Source organism: Sinocyclocheilus anshuiensis, unplaced genomic scaffold, assembly GCF_001515605.1.
Source record: "Sinocyclocheilus anshuiensis isolate Anshui unplaced genomic scaffold, SAMN03320099.WGS_v1.1 scaffold1342, whole genome shotgun sequence".
Classification (NCBI taxonomy): Eukaryota; Metazoa; Chordata; class Actinopteri; order Cypriniformes; family Cyprinidae; genus Sinocyclocheilus; species Sinocyclocheilus anshuiensis.
The window spans coordinates 118,606-133,469 of record NW_015554151.1 but is presented as its reverse complement, the minus strand read 5'-3'; the positions used below and the strand labels follow the sequence as shown (position 1 = coordinate 133,469).

Below are 14,864 nucleotides of genomic sequence, written 5' to 3'. Positions count from 1 at the left end.
TGCTGCTGACTGTGGGCTTCATATTAATCAAACAACAAAATACAAAGAGAAAATCACTCACTGCTCTTGACTGAAGGACTTTTGTAGCTTTAATAAGAAACAAAGGAAGTGTAATTCTTAGAGTTAAGACTATTCTATTTTATTTTACATTCAATTATTCAGTTTCTGTAATAGGCTGTTGAATACTTTAGACTTGCATGAAAATTTTAAAGCACTGTTCCATTTGTATCTTTTTTTCTATTGTATTTATCCTTTGCTTTTTTTTTTTTTATTACTGACTTTAATTATTTTCAATAATTTGAGGACTTTTTTTTCTATTTTTACTAATATTAGTTACCTTAGTATTCTGCTGTGGTATTGAGAATTGTGAAATTTCTCAATCTCTAAATGTCTCCAAAATGTAGATGTCAGCAACCTTATTTACAGAAAATATATGTTTGATATATATCGCTATCGTTAAATAAATCACTCGTATAAAGTTTTGGTCAATGTGGCCCACTTATAATCGTGTTAAATAATCGTGATTACATTATTGACCAAAATAATCGTTATTATGATTTCTGCCATAATCGAGCAGTCCTATGATGTATGTTCAAGTGTTCTTTTTCTTAATAAGTTTGCTTTTAATTAGTTATTTGATGCTGTAAAAACGGAGTGTGGTGTCTAGGGCTGTCGCGATAACCGCAATATCGCAATACCGCGCTATTGACGAGCAAACCACAGAGGAATGCAAGAACCGCAGCAACCGCGATTTTTGCATGTTTTCTTTTTTCATAGGGTTATGCCCTTCTTGTTTTACACAGTGCATGTGTACTGAATATTAAATAAGTTAGTAATGATAACATAATGTGTACACTGAGAGTGTGATTACCTGCATCAGATACAGCATTCATTCTTCAGCTCAATCTCATATTCACAATAAAACATTAGTTTGAATGTCCGCTGAGGTAAGCGATATCTTTGTCGTACTGTCCTTTCATCTGTTAAGGATGATTTCCGGTGACAGCGCTCCTCACTGCATTTGCAGCTGTTGTTGAAAGTAAAACAACTTCCTTGTTCACAACCCTGTTTCAGTCTCTTTCAATGTAAAAGTCTTCACTGCTGACTCACTCATAAAAACAGTATCTTGTCGCCATCTAATGGCGGAACAATGTAACTAAAATCACATCACAAACAATAACCGTAATATCGCAATACCACGCTATTGACGAGCAAACCGCAAAGGAATGCAACAACCGCTGCAACCGCGATTTTTGCGTGTTTTCTTTTTCATAAGGTGCATGCTGAATATTAAATAAGTTAGCAATGATAACATAATGTGTACCATGCAGATTTGTATAGAGGCTCCATAGATTTGAACTTAACAAGCCTAAACAGACAGCGAATGAGAGAGAGATCAACTGAGCATGTGCGATTACTTGCGAGTCATATATATTGTGAAAATGGGTAGTCATATCCAAGGAAAGCCAAGTCTCTGTCTTAGCATCGACGCATTGCTGGTCAGCTGAGCCTTGAACGTGGCGCTCAAAGTTAAAATGATTTCAACAGTGTGTTTTATTACGTCTCTCTTTGAATGAATCAGCGATTTTGAACGTGTAGTTGAACGAACGGTTTAAAGACTGACAGCCCGTCTAGAACGCACAGGTGGAAATATCAATAGAAAGTCTCTTGTCCAGTCAGTTATACATAGGCTAACAATAGCTTAATAGATTTTATTGTCAGGTTTATGTTCTGTTATGTGGATCGTTATTTTGTCCCCTAGTGGTGTCATGATTGTGAGCTTGTGATTGGGTCCGCAGGAGTTTGGGCGGGACTTTGATACCGCGGCTCCACCTCATGATCACTACTGCAGCCATACTGAGAATATTTTGGCTTCGCTTTTCTATAGTGGAAGGAAGTAGAGATGCGTCGTCCATCTTTTTTACAGTCTATGGTTAGAACATACAGGCTAATGAATAGTAGTGGGAAGCACATGTGCCTGTGAGTGTGAAGCAAATTACACAGATGTTAAAATTGACCCCGACTTCCCAGACGGAAACATCCTGAGCTTGAATTATTCTAACAGCAATATTCAAGTTTATTGTGTGAATGTATTGCAATGCCACTAAAATAGTCATGATACGTTTTTAATGTCTAATGTCTTTGTCTAATGTTTAATGTCTTCTCTACTAACCAACTGTGGGCGATTTTAAAGAGCGGGCTCATAAAAAGTGACCTGATCTATAGCAATGAGGTCTACTCTTATATTAAGAGTTCTTTAGTAAAACTTGCTTTAAGAGTTTTGTGAATAGGTTTTAAGCTTAAACTCCTGGATAGGAAGTATTAAAAGCATTTGCTCACAGCAGCAAATTTGAAGTTCAGCATTGCACTTGTCAGAGAATCCCTCTCCCAGACATTTTCTCTAGTTTATTCCCTTGATAATGCAAAAAAAACATGAAAACATCACAAGTTGAATCGACTAGTCAACTAGAGTCAGTAACTGGTTGTAGAAATATCTTTCAGCTCTTCATCTTTCTCTCTCTGTAGGTGTGTGAATCGTACACACTTCACAGACAGACCTTCTACCTGGCTCAGGACTTCTTTGACAGGTACATGTTGTCCCAAAGTGATGTGCAGAAGGATCAACTGCAGCTCATAGGAATCACTGCTCTGTTCATCTCATCCAAAATAGAGGTATACAAGTGTTTAATAACTCTCTGCTCGATATAATCTATGAACATCACATTAGACTTGAAATTGTATTACATCTGGTCAACATAAAATTATTCATAACACATAACAAATCTGGCATCAGTGCAAAAACAGCTTCACGTTGAGAAAAAAACAAAAACATTATATTACATTATAAGGCTAATTAGTTGAGCTGTGCTTGAGCACAATTCAATATTAATCAGGGATGTGATTTTTATGGGTTTCCATATTTTCAACCTTAGAAATATTTCCTGTGTATATTTACACAGACTAAACAAACTGCAAAATGATTTTCAAATACATTTATTTTATTATTGCTTTCCAACAGCACTGAGCCAGCTAGTTTCTCTGTGTAGCATATCAGCCAGTGTCCAAAATTAACTGTGGGTAAGCACCAAACTGAGTAAAAATCAGTGCTGGCGAGTTTATGAAATGCTGTTACTTGGCCAGTTAGTTTTGTGAATTCTAGCAATGCATGGATTTGAGAACATGATGTGGTTTAGTACAGTTATCAGATTGCAAAGACTGCAGTTATTTATATATAAATATATAGTTTGACCCTGATGTGTTACATACATGCAGCTCATGATCCAGTGTTTTCAGTGTCTCAGACGGGCGATTCTAAGATTTTCGTTTTAGGGGGACTCAGCCCCCAATGAGGGTATAATAATAAAAAAATAATAGTAAACATATAAATAAAATAAAAAATGATTGACTAATAGGGTAAGGTGGTAAACTAAACTTATTGCATTTTGCAACTTATTGTATTCCACTGTACTGCATAGATAGGTATAACATTTGAGTACTGAATAAGCCATACAAGTCTTCCTGAATCCTGATCTCTCTCTCTCACACACACACACACGTTTACTTAGCTATCTAAATGGGGACATTCCATAGGCGTAATGGTTTTTATACTGTACAAAATGTATATTCTATCACCCTACACCTAAACAAAGAACTGCACAGATGCAGATATTGTAACAATCTATCGATAAACACACCTTGTCCTCTGTTTCTCACTCTGCGCCTCTGCAGAATGAAGAACGCGCTGAAAGACGGGGAGGAGCCGAAGTCTGCCGCTGTTTTCATATGAAATTTAAAGGGGACTGAGGCGATCACGAATTTGTGTACAGTTTATGGAGCTAATCGCAAAATTTTTAGGGGGGCTGAGTAATCATTTTAGGGGGGCTATAGCCCCCTAAAAATGACCTAGCGACGCCCATGGTCTCAGAGCGATTAGATTCACATTAAATGCTGTTTCACACAAACTCAATCTCTGCAGACGCATAGTTTGGGTCGCAGTGCATTTGAAAGCACAACATAACACTTCCAAATGTATAATTAGAATCGGTTATAAATTGGTTTTCAACAAAAGAGGGTCTTTGAGGTGCGTCTGCGGTTTTCCATTAAAATAAAAGCTCTTTATTGATTTAAATTTTTATAATTGATTAGAATTAGAATATTGTATAATTTAATATAATAGAATTCTATATTTTGGCCTGTGACAACTGAAGTGGAGAGTTTTGTTTTTTTTTACTTAAAGGGGTGGTTCATTGCGATTTCACTTTTTTAACATTAGTGTGTAATGTTGCTGTTTGAGCATAAACAATATCTGCAAAGTTACGAAGCTGAAAGTTCAATGCAAACGGAGATATCGTCTTTAAAATTCTGGCGGTTTAATGCTTACAAAAACGGCTGGTACTGAATTCTGAATCAGCTATGATCAGGGATTCACTAATTACAATACTAAGTAAAATGCCTCAAATTTGAAGTACAATCTGGGATGTCTTTTTCTATCAATTCTTCAATAGGTAGATCTTATCTTTCATAAAGGCTGAGGTCAGGGATCTTGGGCCTAAAAAGTTTGGTGACCACTGCTCTAAAGAAACAGGATTCCCTAAATTATCGTCATTGATATCGTTATCGCAATAAATATCAGAAATTATCGTGATATATTTTAAAGCCCATATCGCCCATCCCTAAGCAGCGGTTCTCAATAATGTTCCACGCGTAAAAACATAGGCCTACCATTAAAAGCCGTGCTTGCACAGGTTCTGCGTGATCCTCTTCAATATTATCCTCTGCTTCTCAATCGGGCTCAAACTGATAAGTGATATTAACAACGCCTTGTTTACAATACAATGCTGCTGAGGTGAGGGGCGGGACGCTTAGACACGTGCTAGAGGCAGTTTAGCCAATCACAACACACTGGGCTAGCTAACCAATCAGAGACCATCGCCTATTTCTGAGGGAGGGGCTTCATAATAGCAGGAAATGATCAGTGCATTTCTCAAAGAAGGGACAGAGCGGTGTTTTTTTTAAACGAAGCATTAACACGTTAGACTGCACCCAAAACCAGTGAACCAGCCCTTTAAAAGATTGCATTTACTTTGTTTTGATCACATGCTTGATTTATGCACTTGTTAAGTTGTGATGTTAACCTACAGTTCACAGTCCACTCTAAACGCAAGCAGCATGCTGTGTCAAATATAAATTAATCTCATTTTGAGCTACTGTCTGCATGGGAAATAGATCACTGCAAATCACTGCATGTTCCTTGTTCTTATAGGAAATATATCCTCCACAAATCACCGAGCTGGCTTATGTGTCTGACGGAGCCTGTCTGGAGGAGGAGATCCTGCAGATGGAGCTGATCATGTTGAAGGTGTGGACAGAGAAATCACTTCTGGTTCTGTGTCCTTTCATATGAGGATGCAAAAATCATTAGAGAAATTCATAAATCAGTTTTATCAATAAAATGTCAAAACATGGATAAATAGATATAAAAAACACAACATAATATGTTGAAAACAATTATATACAATTCGGTTTGTTGCATTTTATGCATCTTTATTTTTGATTACCAATTTTTTGGCAAATCTCATTCACATCATGAATTTTTTTAATTTAACGATTATTTACTGGACCGATTGGGTCCCTGCTTTTAATGTTTGCATTGTAAGGTCTTGATGACTCAAGGTAGTAAAGTTGAAAACGGGGAACATAAAAACATCTAATAAAAAAATTAAATGAGAAAGTATTTCTTTTAGTGTGTATAAGTGTGCTGTTTAAATGTGTCTGTATGTACTCGACAGGCGTTAAAGTGGGATCTTTGTCCAGAGACTGTGCTCTCGTGGATGAAGCTCTACATTCAGATCGCCTCACTGTACGATCTCAGCAGTCTATTAGTGCCGCAGTTTCCTCAGGAAACCTACATTCAGATCACACAGGTGCACACACTTTCCACACCATTATACACTATTAAATTATCTAATAAAAATATCTTGACAGCTTGTGTTGTTTGTTTTAGCTCTTGGATTTGTGCATCCTTGATATCAACTCTTTGGACTTTAAATATGGAGTCTTAGCAGCAGCTGCTTTTTGCCACTTCATGTCAGCTGATGTTGTCCAAAAAGTATCGGGTAAGATATTCATTTGCAAGGTCTACTGTTATATTAGCTAGGGCTGTGCCATATTGAAGAAAAATGCGATATGCGATACCTTGTTAAATAATGCGATATTCAATGTGCGATACGATATTGACTTAAGTGTGTAAAATCATTAAAAATTATATTTTTAAATATTTTAACATGTAAATTATATAACCAATATGTGTTTCACATTCTTTCTTGGAAATGAAAGCATCACTACAACTTCTGAAAGTGACCAGCAGTGTTTTAGCCGTACATAAAAAGTAATGTCACAAATCAGAAAATGTAATTTGAACATCAATGTGAACAAAAACATTAATGCCACTTATTTTATATCAATGTAACTTTGCTTTCCGTTTATTACTTAAAGTATACTAAGTATACTTCTTCATATACTACAGCAAAAACTATAGCCTAAGAAAGTTCAAACATGATTAAAGGCAAGTGAACAGTCAGTAAAAAAAAAAAGGAAAAGAAAAAAAGAACAAATACACAAATTACAAGCATAGATCAAATAAACTAGTATTCATGTACAGAAATTTAATAAGTGTAAAATAACACTGCATAGTGTTCACTGTATGAATTAATCTTAGATGAATCTTTGTTAAAGCTGTGTTTTGTTGTTTGATTAACATTAGTGACATATTGGAAAACATACCTTGGACGTTTTGCCATAAACGGCACACACGTTCTTACGTAGTTACTAATTACAAACATACATTTTTAAAAAGAAATATAACTGCATCAAAATTTGCATTGTAGTTGTGTAGTTTGTTACTGAGCAGAGTGTGAAGAGTAGCAGTTATGAACATGTTGAAGTGTCTCAGCGTAGATCAGACGAAGTGTTTGTCCTCCACACAGGACTGAAGTGGGAGGCCATTGAGATGTGTGTGAACTGGATGGCTCCTTTCGTGGAGACCTTGATGTGTTATAAGAGCGCACAGCTGAAGGAATTTGGCCAAGTGCCGTCTGAGGACAGACACAATATTCAGACACACGGGGACTACCTCTGCATGCTGGTGGGTCTAGTGCTTAACTAATATGTGACCCTGGACCATAAAAGAGACACTTTCGTTTTCTCTGAATCGCACTTACGCACTTTTGAGAAATTATCTTAGAACAAATTTAGGATGGTTTTTACGCAACATTTTATAAATGAGGCCCCTGATCTTTACTTAATGTCCTAATGATTTTTGGCATAAAATAAAAATCGATCATTTTGACCCATACAATGTTTTTTTGGCTATTGCTACAAATATACCCCAGCGACTTAAGATGTCAATGGATGTTGAAGTTCAGACGTGGTATGAGGAACAGAATCATCAGCATGTGCTCATTTGGTTCTGCAGTGGCATTGTTTCAGCCAGGTGCATTTAACAGTTCTCAAGTCATTGTCGTTCTCATTTACAGAAAGAGGCTCAGGAGAAACAGTCAGAAAGCCTGGAGCACTTCTTCCCACCAACACCACCCAGCAGTGCTGAGAAACCCAGCTAACACTAGTGTTCACACAGCATGATCAGTGTACTGTGATTTTTACCGTCACTCTAATTCTAGACTTCATCTCAAAGTTCAGGTCATAAGTTGTAAAACTGTAATATGTACTATGTGCACAGGGCTTGAACTGCTATTTAAGTTAACAAAATAGGCTTTAAGAAACTGCGCTGTTTTGTGTTCTGAACAGACAACTTATGCTCCCCAGTGTTGGGTTATGGTTCTCTTATACTTTATAGTACAAAAATAATTGTGCAAAAAATAAGAGCAGGCCTCGGAATTGCTAGTGTGGTATTTTTGTTTTTTTCTATTTTATTTTTCGAGTTCAAATGATTACTTAAAATGTGATTCATGAAAATATCAAATTTCCTGTCAGCACAATGTTCTTTATTATACAGCATAATTTAAGTATACTGTTCATTTGTATATAGAATGTAAGATGTTTAAATATATATATATATACTAATTTCAACTTTACCAAAGGCATTAAATTGTGCATTTGATTGTTCCTTATTGACACATAATTGTGAAAATTGGTGTGTGTGTGTGTTATATATATATATATATATATATATATATATGCACACACACCTCTGTATACATTTGTACATTATAAAAATAGGAGACAACCTGAATTAGCGTAGGCATATTTATTTGAAAAATGTTTTTGATTTTTTTTTTTCCCATTTAAAAAAACAAACAAACAGTCTTTTGTAATTAATTTAAAAGTAGAGTTTAGCCAAGGCCTGTAGGAATTTCTTCTTCCTTTTTTGCGCTGCAAGCTGCAGGACTTCCTCTGGGTTACTGGAGTTTAACTCTGTCTGTCCGATGGCCTTGATCTGTGTTCAAAGAGATTAACCATCATTACCTTCATATCCATGTACTGAGCTACTTTAGATTCCTTTGTGATGGCCAATTGTGCCATCTGAAAATCAAGCAACTTTTGTACAAATCTTGCTTTGAATCTGCACTGAAATTAAATATTGGTAGATATTGTTAGATTGCATTTCTACACTATCTACAATAAATGTTTTAGAAACTATGTGGCCTAATTGATTCTTGAAATACAGATAAATAAATCGTCTTACCGCAACTTGTCTTTTGTCACCCTCTCCTCGTTTATGATGAATGTCTAAAGGCAAAAGTTACGGTAAAACAATAGACGGAAAATATCAGATGTGCTGAAAACCGGGTTATTCAAATCATTTTTAACACATTTGCAAATGAACTGATAACAGCGGACTCGTGTTGGTCTGAGATTGGGTCTTCTTTAAAAAGGATACATGTCAGATATTCCAGAATCGTCACGTCCCAGATGTAGCCATAGAACGAATCCATAGAGTCATGACTGATGGAATGGAGAAAAATGCAATGAAGTTCCTTTCTGACTAGAAAGTTTATGAACTATTTTGTAAAGCGGGTATTGATGCATTGCGAGTTCACCTGTTTTGCTCTTGTAGAGCTTTGAATGCAGTCATGTAGTCAACTTCCCTCAGAAACTGGCAGAGAACAGCCACCTGCAGAGTGCACACAAGGACATCATGTATCAGCCAATGCAATCCTCTGAGACGAGACTGGTGACAGTACACCGATGCGGTTTGTTACCTGAGTGTGACAGTTCAACAGCGAGCAACACTTGATCATTCTCTTCAGAACCTGCAGAAACATTCAGCGTGTCAGTACTATCTCTACAGGGCATTTTACTACCAATCCAAAAGTAGAAGTGAAAGGGTTTTCTTTATTCGTTCACAACAGTGTTCTGCAGATTTCCAGCACCTGGTCGGTGTAAACGTCAGGAGGAACGGATTTAGTGAAGTAATCGGAGCACACGGTCCCTGCCTGCAGGTAATAATGCATCGCTGCAGAATACTGGCTGCTCACTGAAACAACAGAAGAAAAAATAAAATTAATTAATTTAATAAGTAAAAACTTTAACTGAAGTATGTTTTTCAAAGTAATTTTGAATGACTAATTTTTCAATACAATTCTGTAAACATCAAATTGTGAGGGGAAAAAAAAATTATTGTTTTTTAAATGCTTTCTCTGTATTTCTAACCTGACAAAAATCTACAAGTACTATATTAATAGGTCTGTTGCAATAATCAATATATCGACTTGTCGCACAATATATGTACATGACCTCAATCATTTTTGGTGACGCAATATATCGTCCATTATATTTACATAAAAAAAAACAATAACATAAAAAAAAAATGTTTTGTACATTCCACTTGCGTCTTGTGTCTTTTGCAGCTTCTTGTACATAACATGGTGTAGTAGTCATAAGGTGCTAGTTCAAATAGAAAAAAATGCTTCTACAAAAAAAGTTTCATCTGCAGATATGGCCTAGTTTAGGGATCTGTGCCTTTGTGCATACGGACATCTGACTGCTAAGCAGTGATTGTGTTTTTCAGCAATAGTGTGCACCCTTAATTTACAGAGAAAAGAAGGTCAAGGAAAAATCTGTAGATGGAAAAATCTCCATACAGGTTCTTTTGTGCATTTTTCTTTTTTTCTACTTGTTACTTTGCACTTTTTGTTAGAAAATGTTTTTTAAGGTATCTAATTTACTTATTTATTTATAATACTTGATTTCCATTATCTAAATATTCTTAAATTAAGTGTTTGTCATTTGAAAGTGTGAAGGCCTTCTTGCATTATTATGCGGTTACATTATGATTATATATTCAGTGGCATAAAATGGTCTTAAAATGACAATAATATCGCTTATCGCAATTATTTCTGGGGCAATATATCGCACAACAAAAAGTTGTTATCGTGACAGGCCTATATATTAATAATTCTTTTAGCATTTGGACCTATTTTTAAAAAATGAACTTTCGGCATGAAAACAATTTATATTTTTATATTTTGCTTTTTAAAAAATGCTTTATGCTTTGTTTTAAAAGATTACTCATCAATGCATCTCTCTGAACTCATCTCTGAAATACTGTGCATCTGACAGACTTGGCCAAGAGTTTTTAATTGTTTAAATGTCAAAACATTTATTCGGGAATTCAAACTTTATTTTCAAAGAATTATGAACATTCAGCATCAGTCTCTGTGTAAATAGTTAAATATTTTGATGAAAACAAAACATTGCAAATATTTTATACTTCTGTATGTTTTAGTCACATCAGACCTTGAGTAAATTTAAGTATTATAGCATGACTTTAAATTTACTTTTAAGTTGAACTGCTTGGGGTTGGGTGATATGACTAAAATCTTAAAACCTGATATTTATAGGCATTACTTAACCATGGCAGTGATACACATCACCTAATGGTAATTAGGCCAAACCTTACAGATTCATAATCCTCCATATCACAGCATAAATCAATTAGCCCAGCTTGCAACTACAACAAAAATAACCACATACACAAAGCGATACACAATAAACTGTTAAATATAAACAATTTAGCGTTAACACAAAATTCTGTAAAGCTGCTGTGCAACAATGTGTATTGTTTAAAGTGTTATATGAATCATATGACCCCTCAGTATTGGATCTTTACAGTATGAGTGCAGGGTTTCATTCATACACAGCTTTAACTTACCAAAGTAAATGTCGGCCTGCGTGCAGAGCCATGACTGATTGTTGGGGTTGAGGCTGAGAGCATAGTTCACCAATTCCTTCAACGTGACGACCACGGCTTCAACATCCACCGACTGTAAACTGCATCAACACCACCATCATCATCATCACAACCATCATCACCACCACAATCATCATCATCACCATCACAATCATCACCATCATCATCACCATCACCACCATCATCATCACCATCATCATCATCACCACCACCATCACCATCTCCATGATCATCACCATCACAATCATCACCATCACCACCATCACAATCATCATCACATCATCACCACCACCACCAGCTCCATGATCATCACCATCATCATCACAATCATCATCATCACCACCATCGAGAGACGATGACATCAGTGTAAACAATCACAGCGCATCATCATCACCACCACCATCATCATCATCATCATCACCACCATCATCACCATCATCATCATCATCATCACCACCACCACCATCATCATCATCATCAGAACATTTGACACCAAGATTACACCATCAAAACTATCAAACTATCATTACATCTACAGATTTAAAGGGGTGGTTCATTGCGATTTCACTTTTTTTAACGTTAGATAGTGTCTAATGTTGCTGTTTGAGCATAAACAATATCTGCAAAGTTACAAAGCTGAAAGTTCAATGCAAACGGAGATATCGTCTTTTAAAATTCTGGCAGTGTAATGCCTACAAAAACGGCTGGTAGGGACGCCCTCGGGAAAAGGCAGCATAGGGGGCGATGCCATGCAGCACTGCTTTAGAGGAGAGGAAGAGAAAACTAGAGGTGCACGTAAAAATCTATTTTATATATGAATCGCGATTCTGTCTTCTAACGATTTCACAAGTTTCAAAATCAACGTTCTAAAGCAGCGGCTCTTAATACTGTTCCTCGCGTCCCCTGCTAATTATACACTTATTTTCACATAGTTATGAGAAGCGTTAAACATAGACGCGTGTGCAGTTGCCGTACTGTATTAAAGCTTTAATCAGGATAAAACTGTATATTAAAAGCTAACATAAGCAGTCGCTTTTACAAATAACAGCGTATCTAAAAGTATGACACAACAACAAACAAAAAACATAGGCCTACCATTAAAAGCCATGTGCAGCCAGGTTCTGCATGATCCTCTTCAATATTATCCTCTGCTTCTCAATAGTGCTCAAACTGATAAGCGATATTAACGATGCAGTTGTTTACAATACAACCGGAGCACATGCCGCCAAGGTGAGGGGCGGGACGTTAGACTTGCGCTAGAGGCGGTTTAGCCAATCACAACACACTGGGCTAGCTAACCAATCAGAGCCCATCGCCTATTTCTGAGGGAGGGGCTTCATAAAAGCAGGAAATGATCAGTGCGCTTCTCAGAGAAGGGACAGAGAGGTGTGGAATAAAGGTAAATTATGTGAAAAATAATGCGTTTTTTAAAAAACTAAGCATTAACACGTTAGACTGCACCCCATAAACACAATCAAGCCTAGAACAAACCCAGTGAACCACCCCTTTAAACATAGGAGCATTTCTAATGGCATTTCATTAGTTGTGACATACTTGGCCAGAGATGAAGGCCATATGGAGATATGCTCAGCTGTCACTTCATTCACTATATCATCCTGAGAAATAGAAATAAAAAACACATCAATCAATCCACAGAAATAAGATTTTCCCATTATAGTACCTATTCTGTTGTTATTTGTATTACATACTTCACTAATTCGTTTTAAGTCATCCTACAGTATGACATAAAAATAATAAAACGGCAACCAAAACAATTACAATCTAAAAAAACAAACAAAAACAAATAACTTCCATTGATAGCACATACCCGTACAATATTGTGCAGCCGCACAAACAAAGAGATGAGCGTTGTCAAAACCAGTGGCTCCTAAAACCCCAAAAATTATATTAGAGATTAATACTGGAAGTTCTCTATATTTAAGATACTTTTATGTAATGCTGTGTACTTGGCAATGTTACACTTACCCGTAGTTTTTTCATAAAAGTCATGAATTTGCTCCTAAAAGCACAACAAAAGAAAATATAACAATGCATTAACATGACATGGAGTTATTTAACACACGCTGTGATCATGTTTTTATATATTATATTGCAGACGCTGAAACAGGCTCTGTATTTTTTTTTGTCCTCTGGAAGTCATCTAAGGCAGGTTTTAGAGTTATTCTCTATGGAGCGGTCCCCGTGTCTCACCGGGGCAGGATGCCCAGCGAGGACGCTCTCTGTTTGAGAAGGCTCACTCGACCGTCACTGCTACGCTTGTGCTGGCTGGAAACACTGCAGATCTGCACCACCACCTCCCAGAGCTCCTTCGCCGTGCGTCTGCTCTCTTTGGGTCCTGGCAGCTCCTTACAGGTGGACGCTATCAGCTGCCCTAGCTGCATGAAGAATAAAACACAAGAAGACATGATCCGAGGTAACAATTCTAACAAAACCTCACAAGAACATGTCTGCGCCTACTAGAAAATGTGTAAATATGAAAAGATTTTCAGACTGTGACTTTATTCCTGACAATGAAGCACAGGAGCATTTGTGGGAAGAGTGCGGATACCTTTATATACGGGTTGCTGTTGACCAGTGACTGTGGCACCTGCAGCGTCAGATACTCGTTCTCCCTCCAGTTGAGCATGAACACGACACACTCCTCCCCGACGATCTGACGCAGCGGGAGATCTGTGCCGTGGAGAACATTGCAAGCTGCTAAATAGCATCCTACCCGAAAATATGAATTGCACTTCATCTGGTTTCATTAGAATAAGCACATAAACCCAAAGAGCTTAATTTATGAAAGAATAAAGTCGACACTTTCACTCTTCCTGCACAATTTGGGTTGATCGCCTCCTGAGTAAATTGCCATTACCTTTCAGGCCAAAATCTGACGCTCACCTGCCTTAAAAGCCTAGATGAACAACTCTGTGTAGATATCTGATCTAAGGTCAGATTCATTTATTTCTCTTTACAATTTCATTGCACTCCCAGAAGTGAGTGTGAAAGATTTGCTCCGATTCATGTTAAGCTAAAGATCATGTTAAGAGAGCATTTGTCTGCAACAGCTGACGTAATAATATATATATGATAATATATATATAATATATGTGTATGTATGTTTATGTGTGTGTGTGTATATATATATACACACACACACATATATGTGTATATATATATACACACACACACATATATGTGTATATATATATACACACACACACATATATGTGTATATATATATACACACACACACATACATACAGTATATATATATATACTGTATGTATGTGTGTGTTTGCTTTCCAGAAGGCCAACAATTCACTAAAAAAATTTTTTTTATTGGTCTTATGAAGTATTCTAATTTGTTGAGATAGTGAATTGGTGGGTTTTTGTTAAATGTGAGCCAAAATCATCACAATTAAAAGAACCAAAGACTTAAACTACTTCAGTGTGTGTGCATTGAATTTATTTAATACACAAGTTTCACAATTTGAGTTGAATTACTGAAATAAATGAACTTTTCCACGACATTCTAATTTATTGAGATGCACCTGTATGTGTGTATATATATGTATGTATGTATATATGTGTATGTGTATATGTATATGTATATATATATGTATATGTATATATATATGTATATATA

The 14,864-nt window shown here is 36.3% G+C and overlaps 1 protein-coding gene and 1 pseudogene across 3 annotated transcripts in view; one reads left to right on the top strand and one right to left on the bottom strand.

Moving 5' to 3' along the window:
- The first annotated feature begins 553 nt into the window (after positions 1-553).
- Positions 554-7,987, top strand: LOC107670689 (G1/S-specific cyclin-E2-like; annotated as a pseudogene).
- Positions 7,988-8,298: 311 nt separating this feature from the next.
- Positions 8,299-14,864, bottom strand: part of LOC107670690 (integrator complex subunit 8) — a 20,475-nt gene continuing 13,909 nt past the window's right edge. For all 3 annotated transcript variants that reach the window (XM_016463375.1, XM_016463376.1, XM_016463374.1), the window contains exons 17-28: positions 13,782-13,903; positions 13,424-13,608; positions 13,199-13,232; positions 13,041-13,100; positions 12,767-12,828; positions 11,174-11,292; positions 9,393-9,496; positions 9,222-9,272; positions 9,060-9,133; positions 8,900-8,964; positions 8,705-8,748; positions 8,299-8,455 (exon numbers count right to left, since the gene is read on the bottom strand). In XM_016463375.1, coding sequence (XP_016318861.1) covers positions 8,339-8,455; positions 8,705-8,748; positions 8,900-8,964; positions 9,060-9,133; positions 9,222-9,272; positions 9,393-9,496; positions 11,174-11,292; positions 12,767-12,828; positions 13,041-13,100; positions 13,199-13,232; positions 13,424-13,608; positions 13,782-13,903 — 1,037 coding nt within the window. In that variant the 3' untranslated portion in view covers positions 8,299-8,338. The remainder of the gene's footprint in view (positions 8,456-8,704; positions 8,749-8,899; positions 8,965-9,059; positions 9,134-9,221; positions 9,273-9,392; positions 9,497-11,173; positions 11,293-12,766; positions 12,829-13,040; positions 13,101-13,198; positions 13,233-13,423; positions 13,609-13,781; positions 13,904-14,864) is intronic.